General features: G+C 41.9%; 1 protein-coding gene across 11 annotated transcripts in view; it reads left to right on the top strand.

The window, feature by feature from the left end:
* The window catches only part of LOC120916761 (mucin-5AC-like), a 295,447-nt gene that overhangs the window by 58,996 nt on the left and 214,789 nt on the right, over nucleotides 1-21,662 (top strand). For 2 of the 11 annotated variants that reach the window (XM_040327693.1, XM_040327694.1), the window contains exons 36-47: nucleotides 3,123-3,336; nucleotides 3,950-4,128; nucleotides 4,221-4,290; nucleotides 4,723-4,823; nucleotides 4,963-4,994; nucleotides 5,686-5,863; nucleotides 7,979-8,083; nucleotides 8,737-8,774; nucleotides 15,691-15,865; nucleotides 17,483-17,733; nucleotides 18,664-18,847; nucleotides 18,961-19,246. The exons of 8 other annotated variants lie outside the window; for them this stretch is intronic. In XM_040327693.1, coding sequence (XP_040183627.1) covers nucleotides 3,123-3,336; nucleotides 3,950-4,128; nucleotides 4,221-4,290; nucleotides 4,723-4,823; nucleotides 4,963-4,994; nucleotides 5,686-5,863; nucleotides 7,979-8,083; nucleotides 8,737-8,774; nucleotides 15,691-15,865; nucleotides 17,483-17,733; nucleotides 18,664-18,847; nucleotides 18,961-19,246 — 1,813 coding nt within the window. The remainder of the gene's footprint in view (nucleotides 1-3,122; nucleotides 3,337-3,949; nucleotides 4,129-4,220; nucleotides 4,291-4,722; nucleotides 4,824-4,962; nucleotides 4,995-5,685; nucleotides 5,864-7,978; nucleotides 8,084-8,736; nucleotides 8,775-15,690; nucleotides 15,866-17,482; nucleotides 17,734-18,663; nucleotides 18,848-18,960; nucleotides 19,247-21,662) is intronic. One more of the 11 variants, XM_040327695.1, reaches the window with a different exon arrangement.

Genomic DNA, 21,662 nt, shown 5'->3' with positions numbered 1-21,662 from the left:
TGGTGAGTTTTTTGAAGTTGTCATTTTTTCCCACAATTCTTTGCAAAATCAAGGTTTTTTTTATTTTTATTTTTTTTCCACAAAAGTTTCATATTAGCAGGTTATTTCTCACACACAGCATATGCATACCACAAATTACACCCCAAAACACATTCTGCTATTCCTCCCGAGTATGGCGATACCACATGTGTGAGACTTTTACACAGCGTGACCACATACAGAGGCCCGACATGCAGGGAGCACCATCAGGCGTTCTGGAACACCCAGACCAATTCTGACATTCCTCTCCTACATGTAAAAATCATCATTTATTTGCTAGAAAATTACATAGAACCCCAAAACATTATATATGCTTTTTTAGCAAAGACCCTAGAGAATACAATGGCGGTCGTTGCAACTTTTTATCGCGCATGGTATTTGCACAGCAATTTTTCGAACGCATTTTTTTGGGAAATAAAACAGTTTTGTGCTTTTTAAAAAAAAAAACATTAAAGTTAGCCCAATGTTTTTGCATAATATGAAAGACGAAGTTACGCCGAGTAAATAGATACCCAACATGTCACCCTTCAATATTGCACACGCTTGTGGAATGGCGCCAAACTTCGCTACTTAAAAATCCCCATAGGTGACGTTTTAAATGTTTTTACTGGTTACATGTTTTTAGTTACAGAGGAGGTCTGGGGCCAAAACGATTGCTCTCGCTCTAACGTTCGCAGCGATACCCCACATGTGTGGTTTGAACACCGTTTTCATATGTGGGCGGGACTTACATACACATTCGCTTCTGTATACGAGCACGCGGGAACAGGGGCGCTTAAAATTTTTTTTTTTTTTTTTTATTGTTCATTTTACTTAATTTATTTTAGTTTGACACGTTTTTCCCCAAAAATAAATGTTTTGATCACTTTTATTCCAATTACAAGGAATGGAAACATCCCTTGTAATAGGAATATAGCATGACAGGTCCTCTTTACAGTGAGATATGGGGTCAATAAGACCCCACATCTCACCTCTAGGCTGGGAAGCCTGAAAAAAAACAAGAAAAAAAACGATCCTGGCTTCGATCGCAGCGGTGAGTCAGAAGAAGCACCGGAGGGCGAAGGGAGTGGGGACGTCCCTTTTTGCCTCCCGTAAGAACGATCAAGAGGCGGAACAGCCGCCATGATCATTCTTATGGTGTAGAGAATCGCCGGCTGAAAAAAATGATATCTGAATGATGCCTGTAGCTGCAGGCATCATTTAGATATCCCTGCACAAAGTCAAGGACCTCATATGACGTGGGCGGGAAGTGGTTAAAACACATTTTTTTCCCCAGAGTATTTTCTGGGTATTGCAGAGTATTGGCTGGGGTATTGCAAAGTATTGGCCGGGGTATTGCAAAGTATTGGTGCGGGGGTATTGCAGAGTATTGGTGCGGGGGTATTGCAGAGTATGGTGCGGGGGTATTGCAGAGTATTGGTGCGGGGGTATTGCAGAGTATTGGTGCGGGGGTATTGCAGAGTATTGTGTGGGGGGTATTGCAGAGTATTGTGTGGGGGGTATTGCAGAGTATTGTGTGGGGGGTATTGCAGAGTATTGTGTGGGGGGTATTGCAGAGTATTGTGTGGGGGGTATTGCAGAGTATTGTGCGGGGGGTATTGCAGAGTATTGTGCGTGGGGTATTGCAGAGTATTGTGCGTGGGGTATTGCAGAGTATTGTGCGGGGGGTATTGCAGAGTATTGTGCGGGGGGTATTGCAGAGTATTGTGCGGGGGGTATTGCAGAGTATTGTGCGGGGGGTATTGCAGAGTATTGTGCGGGGGGTATTGCAGAGTATTGCGCGGGGGGTACTGCAGAGTATTGCGCGGGGGGTATTGCAGAGTATTGTGTGGGGGTACTGCAGAGTATTGCGCAAGGGGTACTGCAGAGTACTGGCAGGGGGTACTGCAGAGTATTGCGCGGGGGTATTGCAGAGTATTGCGCGGAGGTATTGCAGAGTATTGTGCGGGGGTATTGCAGAGTATTGCGCGGGGGTACTGCAGAGTATTGCGCAAGGGGTACTGCAGCGTATTGCGCGGGGGTATTGCAGAGTATTGCGCGGGGGTATTGCAGAGTATTGGTGCGGGGGTATTGCAGTGTATTGTGTGGGGGGTATTGCAGAGTATTGTGCGGGGGTATTGCAGAGTATTGAGCGGGGGTATTGCAGAGTATTGAGCGGGGGTATTGCAGAGTATTGCGCGGGGGTATTGCAGAGTATTGCGCGGGGGTATTGCAGAGTATTGCGCGGGGGTTTTGCAGAGTATTGCGCGGGGGTTTTGCAGAGTATTGCGCGGGGGTATTGCAGAGTATTGCGCAGGGGGTATTGCAGAGTAATTGCGCAGGGAAGGCAGAGCATTGCAGAGTATTGCGCAGGGAAGGCAGAGTATTGCAGGGGTTAATGCAGGGATGGCTGAGCAGGGATGGATGGATCTGTGACTGCAATAGTCACAGATCCATCCCACACTGCTGCTGCCATCCGCGCTCTCCTCTCACACTGTACCGATCGGTACAGCGAGAGGAGGGAGGAACCGGCGTCATCAAATGACGCCGGTTTGTTTACCTGTGATCGCGCCGTCATTGGACGGCGCGATCACATGGTAAAAGACCGCTGTTGTCGGTCAGTTACCGTGATCTGTGTAGCCCCGGGTCTCATAGACCCGGCGCGCACAGAATTTTCTGTGTGCGCGCCCGAGGCGGCGCGCATTACAGCTTCTGCGGGGCGCCGTTTCAGAACGGCGACCCCCAGTTAAGCAACCACCTTGCCGCCGTTTTTGGACGGCGGCTGGTGGTTAAGTGGTTAATTATTATGCCTCGTACACACAGTCGAACTTTTGACCATGCAAAAGTCCGCCATGAGTCCGTCGGTAGTCCGACGGAAATATAGAGAACATGTTCTCTATCTAAGGTCCGTCGGACTTCCGACCAAAAAAAGTTCAATGGAGGCTACACACGGCCGGACTTTCTGAGAAAAAAAGCCCTTCGGACTTTTTTTCTCGGAAAGTCCGACCATATTTACGAGGCATTAGAGGTATGGCTTTCAATGTAAAGTTCAAATTGTATTGTTACGGTTGAGTGAAATAATTTTGGTGATTTCTCCCACAAAGGCACTTGCTCCAACAACAGCACTGAAGACTGTCGAATGCCAGATGGCAAGATTGTAAAAGATTGTTCTGCCATGGCTCCTCACTGGAGGGTCAATACCACAACACCTGGCTGCAGTAAACCACCTCCTCCAACTCCACCTTCTCCAACTCCACCTCCTCCAACTCCACCACCAACTTGTAAATCTTCACAGCTATGTGATATCATCTTAAGCGAGTAAGTTATATCATTGTAAGGTAATTAAAGCAATTTGCATAAATGTTCCTTTTTATTCACTTTACAAGCATGTTCCAGTCAAATTGAAGATTAAAGCAAAACTAATTTTTTTTTTCATTACTAATAAAATGCCCAGGATAGGTTGAAAAATGTACTTTATTTACAATACTCACCTTCAATCTGGAGTTTTTGCTGGTTAAATAATTTTGACCACTAAATGGGGCTAGTCTTTTATCTTGAATGATCTCCACAACTTCCTCTTAGCCCATGATGCTATAGATCAGCCCCATGGGGGTGCATCTTTACACAAGCCTGCATAAATAAATACTAAATACTAAATAAATAAATAGACTGGGGCCACACACTGGCAAAGACAATCATAGAAAGATGAGTAGAATTCCAGCTTCAGCTTAGTCTTCTTCCACTGGTCCGCCCTTCTGCCATGTTTCACCCTGGTTGGGGTTAATCATTGGTGATTATAGCACATTATTGTTTTTACACAGATGATGCATGACAGGTTCACTTCAATTATAGAGCTATTATAATGCATGCTATTGTTTTTATACAAATGTTGCTTGACAGGTTCATTTTAATTCAACTCCTCTCTTTAAAGTATCTTCGCTGCATGCCACAAGATTATTCTCCCAAAGCCTTACCATAATGGTTGCATCTTTGATGCCTGCCGGATTAGAAACGATTCAGTGCAGTGTTCCAGTTTGGAGATTTATGCTTCCCTGTGCAGTGCCAATGGAATCTGTGTAGACTGGAGAGGAAAAACTGGAGACCATTGCCGTAAGTTCTAATAACGGAGAAAAAAAATAAAAACATCTATCTATCTATATGTGATGTGATCCAAACTTTTTTTTTTGCCTTTTAAAATATAGCATACAACTGTCCTGCTGGAAAAGTGTATAATCCTTGTGGGCCAGTGCATGTTAAGACCTGTGAAAACAAGTAAGAAAAGTTAATAAAGCATCCTTTTTTTTTAACACATCTTCCATACTGAAACCCTACCTGTTCCTTGGTTATGGCTTCTCCTTCTCATAAAGCGCACCTCCTGAATTAGTTGGAGTATTCAATGACCAAAATAGAATATAGGCATCACAGGGATTGTAAAAGGCCTTTGGAATAAGCTATCCTTAAAGCATTAATGGTAAGCCATAGAAGGCTTTGTATAAGGAAGACTACTCAATTTTATTTTGTTATGGGACTTGTTGTGATTACATTTTTCACAATTGCAGTAAAACATCCTCTAGATCCATCTTGCCTTAATCTAAACTTGATAAATGTGACTATATCATTTTAAACTGAATTCTTATTTGTATTGGTATAGGCAAGGGCCACAATATTTAGTTCCAAATTGTGATCCACACATTATTTTTACAGACTCATTGAAAATGTTGCTACCGGTACAACTGAAGGCTGCTTCTGTCCAGCTGGAACAACCCTTTTCAATTCCTACACTGATACTTGTGTCAAGAGCTGTGGTAAATGTGAAAAATATGTAATCTATTCACAGAAAACAGTAATAAGCAACTGAGACGATAAAAAGTATAAATATGTCAATTTTAATGTTTAGATTTCAATAATGTAATGAAAATTATTATTTTTCTTTCTTTCTTGCAGCTTGTGTTGGTCCTGAGGGAATGCCCAAAGCTGTGAGTTCTAAGTAAACATTTAATCATTAAATATACTAGTTAAATACCATTTAAATTTAGTCTGTAAATGTTTTTAAACTTTTTAATTATTATTATGAGTATTAGTCCTTCCCTAAAAAAATAGAATTTTTACTCTACAAACATTTTAACTAAATCAAATCCCTTGTTTGCATTTCTCCTGTGCTAGAAGTAAACTCAATCTTGTACAAAGTTGTGAGCTAATAGATTGCAACGATTAACAAAAAGTTAGCAAATGACAGTTGGAAGCAATGAACAACAAAAACATTGCTGACAGTTGGAAGCTGATGCAACACTAAGTTTTACCTTTAAAACACTTTTTTTATTTCAAATTCTCCATATTGTGTTGTAAATTCTTCCTTTCCATGCCTCCTTCCTGTGCCTTTTGATACCAGATGTATATTTATGTGTATTGGGACCCCTTAAAATTCTTTTTTTTTTACCCCCTGCTAAAAATGTAATTGAATAAACATACTGTATAGTTATGTAGTTACCTTAGACAGATATTAGTATTAAGCAAGTACAGGATAAGTTTAGGTAGACATTAAAAAAAATGTCCACACTCACTGGGTAAATAATAAAGATTTTTGTGAAACTAGAAAATTTAGGCTTTTCTTGCACATTAAATTCTAGTCTTTGAATTGTACTTGAATTATCTTTTATATATTAACAGCCTGCAGAGACCTGGACCAGTGGCTGCAAAAAGTGTGTCTGTGAAGCAAATTCCCTCACTGTTCAGTGTCAGCTACTGTCTTGCCCCAAACTAGCACCCATCACCTGTGAAAAGGAAGGCTTCATCCCTGTGACTCTGCCAAACCCAGAAGAACCATGTTGTATGCAGAATAAATGCCGTAAGTTAACACCTTATCTGTATATTTTATACAATCTCATCAATGATTATCCCCAGGGGCGTATCGTGGGTTATCAGCACCCGGGGCGTAGCGTGGGTTGTCAGCACCCGGGGCAGGTAATTTGTACCCCCTAACCCACGGACTTTCCTATTCTCAGATCAGTCTGTCGGTCTGGACATATGGTCCACTGTGTTAGTCAGCAGTAGCTGAAGGGGAGAGGAGAGAGTGCTTGACATTGGCTGTTAAAGCTTGGAGCGATGACATCACCTGTAGGTTCCTATGTCTTATCTGTTGTTGGTGCTCCTTCCCCCCCTTTGCATACACCACAAGGGATAATGTAAGAAGACTGGAGCAGCCTGAAAATAGGTGTATACGTCTTTTTTTTTTACAGGGGTTAGCAAGCATAGGGGTAAGTAGGGGCAAGGGGAGAAATTTTAAGGCTAGTCAGGTTTAAACTGGAAATTCTACTTTAATCCCTCCCCATTGGTGGGTATTGGCGGACTTAATTAAACCATTTGTGCTGTATTAGTGACCACTGGAAGTGTTTTTTTAACCCCTTTATAAAGGGGTAATTAACACTGACACTGGTGCCACTAATTCAGAATAAAGGGGTTAAATAACTGTCACTGGTCACTAATGCATCAGTGACCTGTGGCAGAACATTAACTTCTTCTTGTTACACTTTATTGTGCAAAACCATTGTTAAGGAATTACCCCTTCACCCCCTCCAGAATTTAACCAGTCCAGTTCACAGAAAATAAAAATGGGGTGAGAGAGAAAGAGGGAAGGGGTGAGAGATGGGAGGAGAGAGAGAGGAGTGAGAGAGAGAGATAGGGGGCTGAGAGTGAGGGGGTGAGAGGGAGGAGGGATGTAAGAGAGAGAGAGAGAGGGGCTGAAAGAGGGGGCTGTGAGAGTGGAGGTTAAGAGAGAGAAAAGGTGAGAGAGAGAGGGGTTGAGAGAGAGAGGAGATAATAGATAGAGGGGGATGAGGAAGAGGGGGACTGAGAGAGAGAGGGGAGTGAGATAGAGGAAAACTGAGAGAGAGATGGGGCTGACAGAGGGGGTGAGAGAGCAGGAGGGGGTGAGATAGAGGGACACTGAGAGAAAGATGGGGCTGAGAGAGAGGGGATGAGAGAGAGAGAGGAGGGGACTGAGAGAGAGGGGGTGAGTGAAAGAAGGGGCTGAGAGAGAGGTGGGGTGAGAGAGGGAGGGAGGCCGAGAGAAAGAGGTGGCTAAGAGAGAGGGGTGAGAGAGAGAAGGACTGAGAGAGAGGGGATTAAGAGAGAGAGACAGGGAGTAAGAGAGTAGGGGCTGATAGAGAGAGAGGGGGTGAGAGATGGGATAGTGAGAGAGAGGGAGTGGGTGAAAAAGAGGGGAGGTGAGGGGGTGACAGAGAGGGGGGCTGAGAGAGAGGGGGCTGACAGAGAGGGTTGATGAAAGAGAGGGGAATTGACAGAGAGGGAGCTAAAAGGAGAGGAGGGCTGCGATAGAGGGGTGGCTGAGAGTGAGAGGATCTGACAGAGAGGGAGCTGGGAGAGAGGGGGCTGAGAGAAAGGGTGGCTAAAATAGAGGGGGCTGAGAGAAAGGGGGCTGACAGAGAGGGGGCTGTGAGACTGGGTTGAGGGGGGCTGAGAGAGAGGGGGCTTAAAAGAGAGGGGGCTGAGAGAGAGGGAGGGCTAACAGAGAGGTGGGCTGACAGAGAGGTTGGTCGAGAGAGAGGGGGGCCTGACAGAGAGGGTGGTTGAGAGAGAGGGCATGAGGGGAGAGATGAGAGAGAGCAGCCCTGTCCCTATCTGAAGTCCCTCCTTTTCCCCCTATACCAGTCAGTGCCTGCAGCTTGGTCTCTGTATGATGACCATTGCCTTCCATGGCAGTCTCCTTCTTGATCCGGGGGTACTCTTCTGCTCATTTCAGTGGCTCCCTGTTAGCATGTGCCTCCCGCCAGTCCTCGTCCTCATTTACAATAATGACTGAGCCCAAGGCAGCACACTTGGGATGGTGCCCCTCTAAATTTTCTGCCTGGGGCAATAACCCCAGCAGCCTCCCCCACACTACGCTACTGATTATTCCATCTACTGCTGTAGAAATACTAACATTTGATCTGTCTGCTCATAGAATGTAACAGTACCAACTGTCTGCACAAGGAAATGAAGTGTGAAACCGGATTTGAAGCTACTCCTGTACTTCTAAAGGGTGACTGCTGTCCAAAATATGAGTGCAGTACGTACCTAATTAAGATTCCTCTACTTTGATGTACTCCATGCCTGAAAATGTTCTTGGTACTGTTTGCATGCTTGAAAATGTTATTGGTACTGTTTGAAACATCAGAGTTGATTCTATTATAATTTTAAACAAATAACTTTGTGCTGATCTACAATTGATTTCATTTAGGAGCATTTTTGATTATTCCAGATAGAAGTTCTTAGTGCACAACACCATCTAGAAGAGAAGATAATTTTTTACCTGTTTGCGATTGCACTTATCTGATCATCATACGCAGAAACACAGTGGGGATTATTTACTAACGCTTGAGAGTGCACAATCCAGCTCACTTCTGCATATAAACCAATCAGCTTCCAGGTTTTGCTGCCTAAGCTTAATTGAATAAGCTGAGGTTAGAAGCTGATTGGTTTCTATGCAGAAGTGAGCCTGATTTTGCATTCTCCAGCTTTAGTAAATAAACCCTGTATGTTTAATAAAGCTGTACATTTTTTTTAGTAGACACATTGCAAAGTGACTTACCGGTACTTGTCCTAAATTCAGTGAATAATTAGTAATTATTCAACATTCACACTAGCTTTGTAAAAAAAAAAGGAATTTGATAGTATCATCACAATAAGAATATCCTAAAATGCTCTCATATTTTTCCACAGCTGTGCCAGTCTGTCTTGATCATGATAAAACTTATAAGGTAAGAAACATCTGAACAGCAAAACATGACATTTTCCTGAGGAAAGAAATTACAATGATATGGCTTATATGGCATCTTAACCCCTTTGAGACGGTGCCTCCTGGTCCTTTAATGATTTTAATATCCTGGGAGGCGTGGCAGGGTTTATGATCATGTGACCACCATGATTGGCTGGCATGGCGGTCACATGATCGGAAACCTCTCAATGTCAAGCAGCTATCCTGACCTTTCCATTAGCCACTGGTAACTGTAAACAAAGAGAAGAGCCACACTAGCCTTGTGCATTACCCAAATGGTATCTTTAATAGTAAATTATTAAGAAATATACTCACAAACAAATCAGAAATAAAAGCATATAAGGGTCCATAATAACCACAAAGCAACCAGGTCATCTAGACTGTTGCCAGCAAGCCGGAGGACCGTCCATCCACACAGCTATGTTTCAAGGGGGGATCCCTTCTTCCTCAGAGCCAATCTCAAGGGTGTGCTCTCTCAGAACAGCTGTATACCACCAATTCATGCAACTATGCGGCCGCTTGGTGCAAAGGCCCACCTGCGAAAAGGCTGCATATTTGCATGCGGCAGGCGCCAATGGGTTAACGTATACAGTGCATCCCGAAAGTATTCACAGCACTTCACTTTTTCGACATTTTGTTATGTTACAGCCTTATTCCAAAATGTATTAAATTCCTTATTTTCCTCAAAATTATACAAACAATACCCCATAATGACAACGTCAAAGAAGTTTGTTTGAAATCTCAGAAAAATCACATGTACATAAGTATTAACGGCCTTTGCTCAATACTTTGTTGAATCACCTTTGGCACCAATTACAGCCTCAAGTCTTTTGCTACTAGCTTGGCACACCAATTTTGGGCAGTTTTTCCCAGTCTTCTTTGCAGTGCCTCTCAAGCTCCATCAGGTTGGATGGGGAGTGTCGGTGCACAGCCATTTTCACATCTATCCAGAGAAGTTCAATTGGAAGTCTGGGCTCTGGCTGGGCCACTCAAGGACTTTCACTGTCCTGTAGCCACTCCTTTTTGTTATCTTGGCTGTGTGCTTAGAGTCGTTGTTACATAGTACATAGTTACATAGTTGGTAAGGTTGAAAAAAGACACAAGTCCATCAAGTCCAACCTCTGTGTGTGTGCTTTTATGTCAATATTACATTGTATACCCCTGTATGTTGTGATCGTAGGTGCCTGTCCAATAGTTTTTTGAAATTATCTATGCTCCCTGCTGAAACCACTGCTTGTGGAAAGAACAGTTAAGAACCCTCTACGCAGTTTAAGGTTAAACCGCTTTTCTTTTAGTTTTAGTTAATTCCCTTTCGCGGGGAACATTTTTTCCTTATTGTGGGATCACCAGCACAGTATTTGTACATTGAAATCATATCCCCTCTCAAGTGTCTCTTCTCTAGAGAGAATACGTTCAATGCTTGTAATCTTCTCTCATAACTAAGGTCCTCCACTTCCCTAATACTCCAGGTGTGGCCAAACCAGAGTCTTGTAGCGTGGGAGAATTATCGTTCTGTCTCTGGAGTCTATACCATTTTTAATGCATGCCAATATTCTGTTGGCTTTGCTTGCAGCAGCTTGGCATTTAATGCCAGATCATTTATGAATAATTTAAATAGGATTGTTCCCAGGACAGAACCCTGGAGGACCCAACTTTTCACACCGGACCATTCTGAGTACTCCCCATTTATCACTACCCTCTGAACTTGCCCCTGTAGCCAGTTTTCAATCCAAGTGCTCACCCTTTGGTCCATGCCGACAGACCTTAGTTTGTACAATAAACATTTATGGGGAACTGTATTGAATGCCTTTGCAAAATCCAGATTCAGCACATCTACTGGCCTTCCTTTATCTAGATGGCAGCTCACATACTCATAGAAGGTTAATAGATTGGTTTGGCAAGAACAATTTTTCTTATTACTGCTAATGATACAGTTTTCATTGCTAAATCTTGTATATAGTCCCTTATCATCGCCTCCAAGAGCTTGCATACTATTGATGTCAGGCTAACTGTTCTGTAGTTCCCAGGGATATATCTTGGTCCTTTTTCAAATATTGGTGCTACATTGGTTTTTCTCCAATCATCTAGTACCATACCAGTCAGTAGACTGTTTGTAAAAATTAAGAACAAGGGTCTGGCAATTTCCTTAAGGACCCTTAAGTGCAATCTATCTGGTCCCGGTGACTTAATTATGTTAAGTTTTTCAACTCTATTCCTAATTCTATCCCCTGTTAGTCACAAGGGTGCTTCCTGTGACGTGTCACAAGGATAGACCTTGCAGTTTTGGGTACTGAAGCCCCTCGTTTCCCACATGAAGACTGAGGAGAAGAATAAATTCAGTACCTGTGCCATCTCTCTATCCTTTTAACCAGATTCCCCTCATCTTTCTTTATGGGGCCAATATGATCTGTCCTCCATCTTTTACTATTTATGTACTTAAAGAATTTCTTGACATTTTTTTTACTCTCCTCCGCTATGTGCCTTTTCGTGTTCTGTCTTAGCCGCCCTGATTGCACCCTTACATTTCTTATTGCATTCTTTGTACAGTTGCAATGCTGATGATGACCCCTCAGCCTTGTATTTTTTAAAGGCCTTCTCCTTTGCTTTTATATTTGCTTTTATATGCATTTTTACATTGGAGTTAAGCCACCCAGGAATTTTATTAGATTGTTTACATGTATTACCCATTGGGATGCACTGGCCAGTACTCTTATTTAATATGCTCTTAAAACAAGCCCATTTTACTCCATGTTCTTTGCTCCTTGGATTTTATCACATTTAGTATCTTCTAGCAAGGAGCGTCGTTTATCAAAGTTGGCTTATCAAAGCGTCGTTTTATACTGAAACTATTTATACCTGTGGTTGCTGTTAGGTTGTCCTGTATTTCCACACCTGTGATCAGGTCTGTATTGTTGGTAATCAGTAGGTCTAGTAACACATTTTTTCTTGTTGGTGCATCTACCATCTGACCAATGAAATTGTCCTGTAAGACATTTAGGAAATGGCAAGCCTTGGAGGAATGTGCTGTTCCTTTGACCCCAGTCTATGTCTGGACAATTAAAATCCCCCATTATAATGACAATTTTCATCCTTGTCGCCATTCCAAACTATGATAGGAGGTCTGCCTCCCCCCCACCTTTGGTTAGGGGGCCTATAGAATACTCCCAGTATTACTTTCCCCTTAATTTCCTCCCTTTGTAGTTCTGCCCATAAGGATTCCACCTCCTCCCTTGCTCCAGTGATGGCATCCCTCACATTCACTTTCACATCATTCTTGATATACAGGCATACCCTCCCCTTTTTTACCCTTCCTATCTCTGCGATATAGGGAATACCCTTAAATGGTTGCCAGCCAATCATGAGAGCTATTGAACCAAGTCTCTGAAATTCCCAGAAAATCAGAAATCCTCCTTATACATTAGCAGCTCTAGTCCTCCCCCATCTTGTCCGCCAGACTCCTGGCATTAGTGAACACGCCTCGTAGTTTTGTCCAGACGCATACTATCTCCTTATTGGGTGTTCTGAGGTTAGAAATAGGACTGGTTACTATGCTTACCATGGGTTTAGGTGCTTTAGTCAACCTACCACTAATGCCCCCAATACTACCCACTGAAATTTGTTTCACGCTGGCCATTCTTTATATCTGGACCCTCCCCCCATCGCCTTGTTTAAAAGCCCCTCTAACGTTTTGGCTATCTTCTCTCCCAGCTGATCTTCACCTTCCCTATTTAGGTGCAGTCGGTAGCTGCTAAAGAGCTGGTAACCAACTGAGAAGTCGGCCCAGTTCTCCAGGATCCCAAACCCCTCCTTTCTACACCAGCTCCTCAGCCACTTGTTTACTTCCCTAATCTAACATTGCCTTTCTGGTGTGGTTAAAGGTGCTGGTAGTATTTCTGAGAATACTACCTTGGAGGTTATTTTCCCCAATTTAGCTCCTAAATCCCTAAAATAATTTTTTAGGACACTCCATCTTCCTCTGACTTTGTCATTGGTGCCAACGTGCACCCATACCCTGCCCCTCCCAGTAATCTGTCCACCAGATTTGTGATGTACCGAACCTGAGCGCCCTGTAGTCAACATACAGTTCGATGCTTTAGGTCTTTGTTACAGATTGCCCTCTCTGTCCTTCTGAGAATTGAGTCCCCTACCACAAAAATCTGACTTTCCTTTCTCTTCAATTCCCCCCTGCCCTGAGTTCTTCCCCTGGCAAAAATCCCCACAGAATGATGCTACCACCACCATGTTTCACTGTAGGGATGGTATTGGCCAGGTGATTAACGGTGCCTGATTTCCTCCAGACATGACGCTTGCCATTTAGGCCAAAGAGTTCAGAGATGTTTTTCATTGTCCGAGAGTCCTTCAGGTGCCTCTTGGCAAACTCCTGGCAGGCTGTTATGTGCCTTTTACTAAGGAGTGGCTTCCATCTGGTCACTCTACCATACAGGCCTGATTGGTGGAGTGTTGCAGAGATGGTTGTTCTTTTGGAAGTTTCTCCTCTCTCCACTGAGTAATTCTGGTGCTCTGTCAGAGTGACCATCAGGTTCTTGGTCACCTCCCTGACTAAGGCCCTTATCCCCTGATCACTCAGCCCACTCTAGGAAGAGTCATGGTGGTTCCAAACATCCTCCATTTACAGATGCTGGAAACCACTGTGCTCATTGGGACCTACAATGCTGCAGGAATTTTTCTACACCCTTCCCCAGATCTGTGCCTCGATACAATCCTGTCTTAAAGGTCTACAGACCATTCCTTGGACTTCATTGCTCAGTGTGTGCTTTGACATGCATTGTGGGACCTTATATAGACAGGTGTGTGCCTTTCCAAATCATGTCCAATCCACTGAATTTCCCACATGTGGACTCCAATAAAGTTGTAGAAACATCTCAAGGATGATCAGTGGAAACAGGATGCGTTTGAGCTCAATTTTGAGTAACATGGCAAAGGCCGTAAATACTTATGTACATGTGATTTTTGACATTTTTAATTTTTAATAAATGTCAAAAAAACGTCTTTCACATTGTCATTATGGGGTATTGTTTGTAGAATTTTGAGGAAAATAATAAATTTAATCCATTTTGGAGTAAGGCTGTAACATAACAAATTGTGGAAAAAGTGAAGTACTGTGAATACTTTCTGGATGTACTGTATAATTGAGGAAAACTTTTTTTGAGGTTTTGGATATCTTAGATTATTACAACCAGAACAGGTGTGGCTGTGGAAAGATTTCCACTCACATTATGTTTCAGTGACAACTGTGGTCACCAGGACAGAGAGAGAAGGTACATTCCTCTGGTGAGGAAACAGAGAGAGACAAAAATATAACAGAGAAATGTATTCTTTCCCACTCCATATAAAACTTTTCGCATTTAGATACACCTTAATTATGTATTGTAGCAATGTGTGGAACAATCTGATATACCGGTATGCTTTAACCAGTTCAGTTCTCGTACCTATAATTACCTTATGGACTGGATTAATGTTTGCAAATGTTTGCTGTTGTCTGAAATTAACTTTAAAGTAATTGTTGTTATATTTGAGAATTAATTCCTTCATAGTACAAGCAATTAGAGGTCAAAGAAAATATTTGCCCCGTATTTTGTACATGTGGCAAAAGTATTGTTCAATGAATTAAATGTGAATTTTATTTTTTAATTTTGCATATTTTTGCTAATATAACTCAAAAAAAATATTTTTACCTTGATTAAGGGAAGCTTAGTCTTCGCAAAACATTTTTTTTATCTGGTCTGCATTTATTTAATTGCTGCATTGAATTTTTGTTAAGCTTGCCATTTTTTTCAATGGTCTGTTGCAGTACCTGAAAAGGTTATGCACACATTGGGGGTTATTTACGAAAGGCAACTCCACTTTGCACTACAAGTGCACTTGGAAGTGCAGTCGCTGTAGATCCGAGGGGGACATGCAAGGAAAATAAAAAACAGCATTTTAGCTTGCACATGATTGGATGATAAATTCAGCAGAGCTTCCCCTCATTTCAGATCTTCCCCTCAGATCTACAGCGACTGCACTTCCAAGTGCACTAGTAGTGCAAAGTGGATTTGCCTTTCGTAAATAACCCCCATTGTTACTTTGGCACTTGAGGCATGTGCGTTGTATGGTATGTGTATCAAATATGGGCCTGTCACATCCTAGCTAAAGCAGGGTTGTAATTTGCTATACCATACCTGGCAAATCGTAGCGTTTGTTTTTTTCCAAGTGGGTGGGTAGAATTATAGTATGGAAATATATATTATATTACTTTATGAACACATTTATATCATTAATGTGTAGATAGGGATGGGCCGAACACCCCCTGGTTTGGTTTGCACCAGAACATGTGAACAGGCAAAAAATGTACCCTAGCGTTCCCATTTATTACCCTAGCCTGTCTATATACTACCCTAGCCTTTCCATATACTACCCTAGCCTGTCTATATACTACCCTACCCTGTCCATATACTACCCTAGCCTTTCTATATACTACCCTAGCCCGCCCCATAGAATTGAATATAAAGGTATGTCATATAATTTTGCATATAGACAAGGTGCTGTTGCAGGTAAATCTGACTTCCTGATACATTTAATTTTAGTTTTAATGATCATAGATTATAATAGATGTGGGGGCCTTTTGATGGGCTTGATTTATTTAATCTTTTGGGTCGTGGGGGGCAGCATTTTATTCTTGGACCCAGGCAGCACAATGTCTTGGGCCAGCCCTGGGTCTGTGGGAGCACTTTACAGAGACACTGTTAATTTTCTTTGTATGAGCAAGGTGACAATGTCTCTTTAAAACTCAAAAAGTAATAACCATCAAAAGAATTCATAACAACTTTCTATATGCCACTGTATGTGTTTTGATATAACATTATAAAAAAATAAATGCATAATTCTTTCCATTCTAGACCAATGAGACATGGATAAATGATCAGTGTGAAGAGGTCACATGCCATGGAAACAACATCACTACTCACAAGCCGGTGACCTGCCCTGAAGTCAAAGAGATAACTTGTACTAATGGCTTTCCACCAATTAAGAAAAAGAGTGCAGATAGTTGCTGTTACCACTACGAATGCCAATGTAAGTTTAATAAATGAAAGACCTCCTTGCCATTTGAGCATTTATATTATAATAATAATTTCTGGATTTGATCTTAACCACTTAAGACCCGGACCAGTATGCAGGTAAAGGACCTTGCCCCTTTTTGCGATTCGGCACTGCGTCGCTTTAACTGACAATTGCGCGGTCGTGCGACGTGGCTCCCAAACAAAATTGGTGTCCTTTTTTCCCCACAAATAGAGCTTTCTTTTGGTGGTATTTGATCACCTCTGGGTTTTTATTTTTTGCGCTATAAATAAAAATAGAGTGACAATTTTTAAAAAAAATCAATATTTTTTACTTTTTGCTATAATAAATATCCCCAAAAAATATATAAAAAACATTATTTTTCCTCAGTTTAGGTCAATACGTATTGTTCTACATATTTTTGGTAAAAGAAAACGCAATAAGCATTTATTGATTGGTTTGCACAAAAGTTATAGCGTTTACAAAATAGGGATAGTTTTATGGCATTTTTATTAATATTTTTTTTTACTAGTAATGGCAGCAATCAGCAATTTTTTTTCGTGACTGCGACATTATGGCGGACACATCGGACACTTTTGACACATTTTTGGGACCATTGTAATTTTCACTGCAAAAAGTGCTATAAAAATGCACTGATTACTGTGAAAATGACAATGGCAGTGAAGGGGTTAAGCTTTAGGAATCTGTCACTATGACAACAACAAATTCTATAAAAATGACCACCAGTTCTCAGAAGAGTCTGGCAGTATTTATAATAAATATAACTTATATTAAACTGTAAACTGGCATGCAGGATATATGCCAGTACTGAGAGGGGCAGTGCCTGTGCTGGGAAGCTGTTATGTATGTGACGGCTTCCCACCAGTGCTATATCCCCATCCCCATTCAGCTGGAATTTCTCACCAAAAATATAAATATAGATAGGTATATAGTTGATGTCATTATTCAAATGTGGGTAAATGACTTGTCATTGGATGGGCAGAGTCTGATGGGGAACTGAGAGACTAGTCCCCCACCAGGTCAGCTTTACTTTTGATTGACAGCACATTGCAGAGGGCCAATTCAAAAATGGATATTGGACTCATTAGTGGCTATGGATTTACCCCCTTGCTATGCTCTGTCAATCAAAAGTAAAGTGTACCTGATAGGGAACTAGTTTCTCTGTTCCTCATTGGGCTCCACCCACCCCAGTACAAAACGCCTTGATCATGTATCTGTCAGTGGGGTGGGGGTGCACTGGGGGAGGCGTTTCCAGTGTGGACACTCCTTCTTCAGTACAGACTTGGACAGATTCATGTACTTAAAACTTTTGGTTCTGTACCCTGACGAAATTCGAATGGGTGTCTATGACACCCTTTATTAATTCCCTGGTATATTTCAGACATATCAACCTTTTCTCCTCAACTTGCAGCATGTTTAAAGAGATAAAACACAATGCAGTGGGCATGTATTGTGGACATGTACTAAATATAGTCATCATTAAAAACTCCATTCAAATAATTAATAAATAAATACATTAAAAAAAAGTTTAAGCTATACATACACTTTGAAATCCTTTGTTTTACAGGGTTGCAAGTGGATAATGATGCAGAAATATTGCTTGCCTTACAGGTGTCTGCAGTGGATGGGGTGATCCACATTACTTAACCTTTGATGGAACCTACTACACTTTCCTGGACAACTGCACATATGTCCTTGTTCAGGAGATCACTCCCAAGTATGACAATTTCCGCATCCTTGTTGACAACTATTTCTGCGATGCCGATGATGGCTTGTCCTGCCCACAGTCTATCTTGATCTACTATAAATCCAATGAGATTGTTTTAACGCGTATGTTATACGAAGGACGGGTGAGAAGTAGGGTAAGTTGGACTTGGAGAAGAGGGTAGAGTTCCTGATGCCCATTCCCTGTCACTGTGGGTCAAATCTAATTTGGGAGGGGTTCACAATCTAATATTACTTGGATAAATTTTGGCTGTGTGGAGAATCTGTGTGTGGGTGCATTAGGTGGCAAAAAATGTTTAGTATTTAAAAGTGCCAATGGGTCCAAGTAAGTAAAAAGTGGGACATGTTATCCTAACTAACAAAAATTAGTTCCTTTAAAGTGGCCACTGAGACCTTGCAGGGAAGCCATTCTTGAATCAAAGTAGCATGTGGGGATATCCAATTTTGTGATGTTAACAATTTTGCATCTTTCAGCAGCTGAAGTACTAGGAAATGCCTGTACTGCATCAGGGGCATTGGCATAAAATATATAGAGGCCTGTGCCATTGTTGCATCTCCAACAGGTGTCAGGCACATCTCCTGAGATGTGGCATAAAACTACTGGGTCCAGGTGCCATCTGGATCTGAGCTTTTATTTTATCTTATGAATGTCAACATTAATAGAACCCTGGAGAGTTAGGATATTCATAAATTGCCACTGTGGATTCCTTGAATAGGGTGTTAGGGACAAGATCGAACAATGATGTGTGGGAGAATCATAAGGATTCAGGGGTGGGTGATAGGGCATAGTGTGGTCATTGTGGTCATTGTGGAAATAGGACCATGTTGACACTGGATTGACATTATTTGTGATATTTAATGTGTGAAATTAGCAACATTTTCACAGCTCAAGAACATTCAAAGCCTAAGATTCAGGTCAGAGTGCCAGCCTGAAAGAAAATCTTGGTCTGGGCCAATACTATAGTTAATTTATTGCACTGGATTCTCTGGATTCTATAGAGAATCAGTGTTCGCTTCCTATGGGGTTAATGTGGGATTGACTGTAACGTGTTCTCTCCACTCTACAGATTAGGTTCAACAATAACTGGATCTCTCCTGGTTTCACCAAAGATGGCATTACCACCACCACTGTTGGTATCAAGATGAATGTGGAAATTCCAGAAATAAATGTCTTTATCTCATTCAGCGGAATGATCTTTGTCATTAACCTACCATTTAGTAAATTTGCTTACAACACAGAAGGACAATGTGGTATGTAAATGGTTCTTAAAATTCATATTTTTTAGGGGTATGGCTTTCTGTAACATTTTGCATTGTATTGTTATGGTTGCGTGAAATAATTTTGGTGATTTTTCCCACAAAAGGCACTTGCTCTAACAACAGAACTGAAGACTGTCGAATGCCGGATGGCAATATTGTAAAAGATTGTTCTTCTATGGCTTCTCACTGGAGGGTCAATACTACAACACTTGGCTGCAGTAAACCACCTCCTCCAACTCCACCATCTCCTCCAACTCCATCATCTCCTCCAACATTACCATCTACTTCAACACCACCTCCTTCAACTCCATCATCTCCTCCAACACCACCCCCTTCAACTCCGCCACCTACTTGTAAACCTTCACAACAATGTGATATCATCTTAAGCGAGTAAGTTGTATTGTAGCTATATCATTAAAGCAATTTGCATAAATGTTCATTTATATTCACTTTGCAAGCATGTTCCTGTCAAATTAAAGATTAAAGCAAAACTCCATTTAAAAAATATATATATATATTTACTAATAAAGTGCCCATGATAGAATAAAAAAAATGCACTTTATTATTATTATTATTATTATTATACAGGATTGATATAGCACCAACAGTTTATGCAGCGCTTTACAATAGAAAAGGGAGACAATACAGTTATAATACAATAAAATACAAGAGGATTAGAGGGCCTTGCTCAGAAGAGCATACAATCTAATAGGGTGGGGCAGGTGGTACAAAAGGCTGTAACTGAGGGGAATGAGCTGATGGAAGGGGTAAAAGATTAGTTGGAGACGTTATAGGCTTCCCTGAAGAGATACATTTTCAGGGATCACCTGAAGGTAGCAAGAGTAGGGGATAGCCAGACAGGTTGAGGTAGTGAGTTCCAGAGAATGGGAGTGGCTCTGGAGAAATCCTGGAGATGAGCATGGGAGAAGGAGATGAGAGAGCTTGACAGTAGGAGGTCTTGAGAAGAACGGAGAGGACGGATGTAGCTGGGGGAAGAGTTGTGGATGGCTTTGCAAGTTGTGGTTAGTATTTTGAATTTAATTCGCTGGGTTCTTGGGAGCCAGTGTAGGGATTGGAGGAGAGGGTTGGCAGACACTGAGCAGTTGGTAAGGTGGATAAATCTGGCAGCAGCATTCATAATAGACTGAAGAGGGGATAGCCTATGGAGAGGCAGGCCAATGAGAAGGGAGTTGCAATAGTCAAGGCCAGAGATAACAAGGAAGTGAATGAGGAGTTCATTTGGTTTTTTCATTTGTTAAAAAGGGGCGAATTTTAGAGATGTTACGGAGGTGAATTCTACAAACTTTTGACAATGATTGGACCTGAGGCTGAACTGACAAGTCAGAGTCTAGGATTACACCTAGTACTCTGGCATGAGGGGAGGGACTGATGGTTGCATTGTTGATTTGGAAAAGTCATGGAGGGGGGCACGGGCAGGGGGGAATATTAGTAACTCACTTTTAAAGAGATATAGTTTAAGGAAGTGGTGCGTCACCCATGCTGAGATGTCAGTTAGTAAGTAATAAAGAGAAAAGTGCAGCGCCAATTGAAACAAATATGCCCTGTTGAGCAATATCATATGGTGTATCAGTTGGCAAATCAGCAAACGTACTCCAATATAAAGTGATTACAGTGAATGAGAAGTATCTGATATATCCTCACCGACCAAATGGTCAGTAGGTATAAACTCTTCCCAAATTAAAAAGTACAAAATAATGTGAATCTCTAGGTGCAACAACCTAAGAAAATACCTGTAAAGACTATAACAGTCTCACAAAATGTACAGATATGTGATCAATCACAAACAAGCATAATATTTGTACAGTGAAAAGGAAATTCTATATAATATGACATAGAATGCATAGTCCCATTCAATACACAGAGGTGATTCTATGTTCTCATGGATGGAAGAGTAAGTAAGTAATGCGAGAGGAGACGGAAGGAGTGAAGTGAGGAGTAGACAGATAGATTTGGGTGTCATTGGCGTATAAGTGGTATTGGAAGCCGTGAGCAGTTATCAAGTGACCAAGGGAGGAGGTGTAGATAGAGAAGAGAAGTGTTCCAAGAACAGAGCCTTGGGGGACCCCCACAGAAAGGAGCAATGAATCACTTTATTTGCAATACTCACCTTCAATCTGGAGTTTTCCCTGGTTAAAGGCCCCTTTCACACAGATGTTTTGATGGGGTCTGCCTGTTTTTCAGGTGGACCCGATCGGAACCTCCATTCTTCTTTATGGAGCAGCAGGTGTAAACGGACACATGTGCTACATCCAATCTGATCCGATCCACCATAAAAAAAACTCATAGGGATCCATTCCCCTTCCATCCAGTGGATCAGATTAGATGGCACTCGGGTGTAAAATACACAGGTGGTCCATTTACATCCAGCCGCACATAGAGGAGAGTGGGTTGTGTCTGTGACCACTCTGCATTAGTTGGATGGACATGCACCTGTCATCCGCCTACTCAGTGGGGATCAGGGGAGAGATCCCCTGCTGAGCAGGTGGATTGTAGCCGTAGTCTGTCCCATGTGAAAGGGCCTTATTTTTTGACCACTAAATGGGGCTAGTCTTCTGGGCTGAATGATCTCCAGCCTCACTGAACCCACTTCCACTGAGCCCAGGTTGCCATGGATCAGTACCATGGGTGTGCATCATTACACCAGACTGCATAAATTAACTGGGGCCACACACTGGCAAAGTAAACCATAGAAAGATAAGTTAAATTCCAACTTCAGCTTAGTCTTCTCCCACTAGCCCGCCCTTCTGACATGTTTCACCCTGATTGGAGTTAATCATTGGGTGAT

Source organism: Rana temporaria, chromosome 11 (assembly GCF_905171775.1).
Source record: "Rana temporaria chromosome 11, aRanTem1.1, whole genome shotgun sequence".
Taxonomy (NCBI): Eukaryota; Metazoa; Chordata; class Amphibia; order Anura; family Ranidae; genus Rana; species Rana temporaria.
This window is presented reverse-complemented; position numbering and strand designations above follow the sequence as displayed.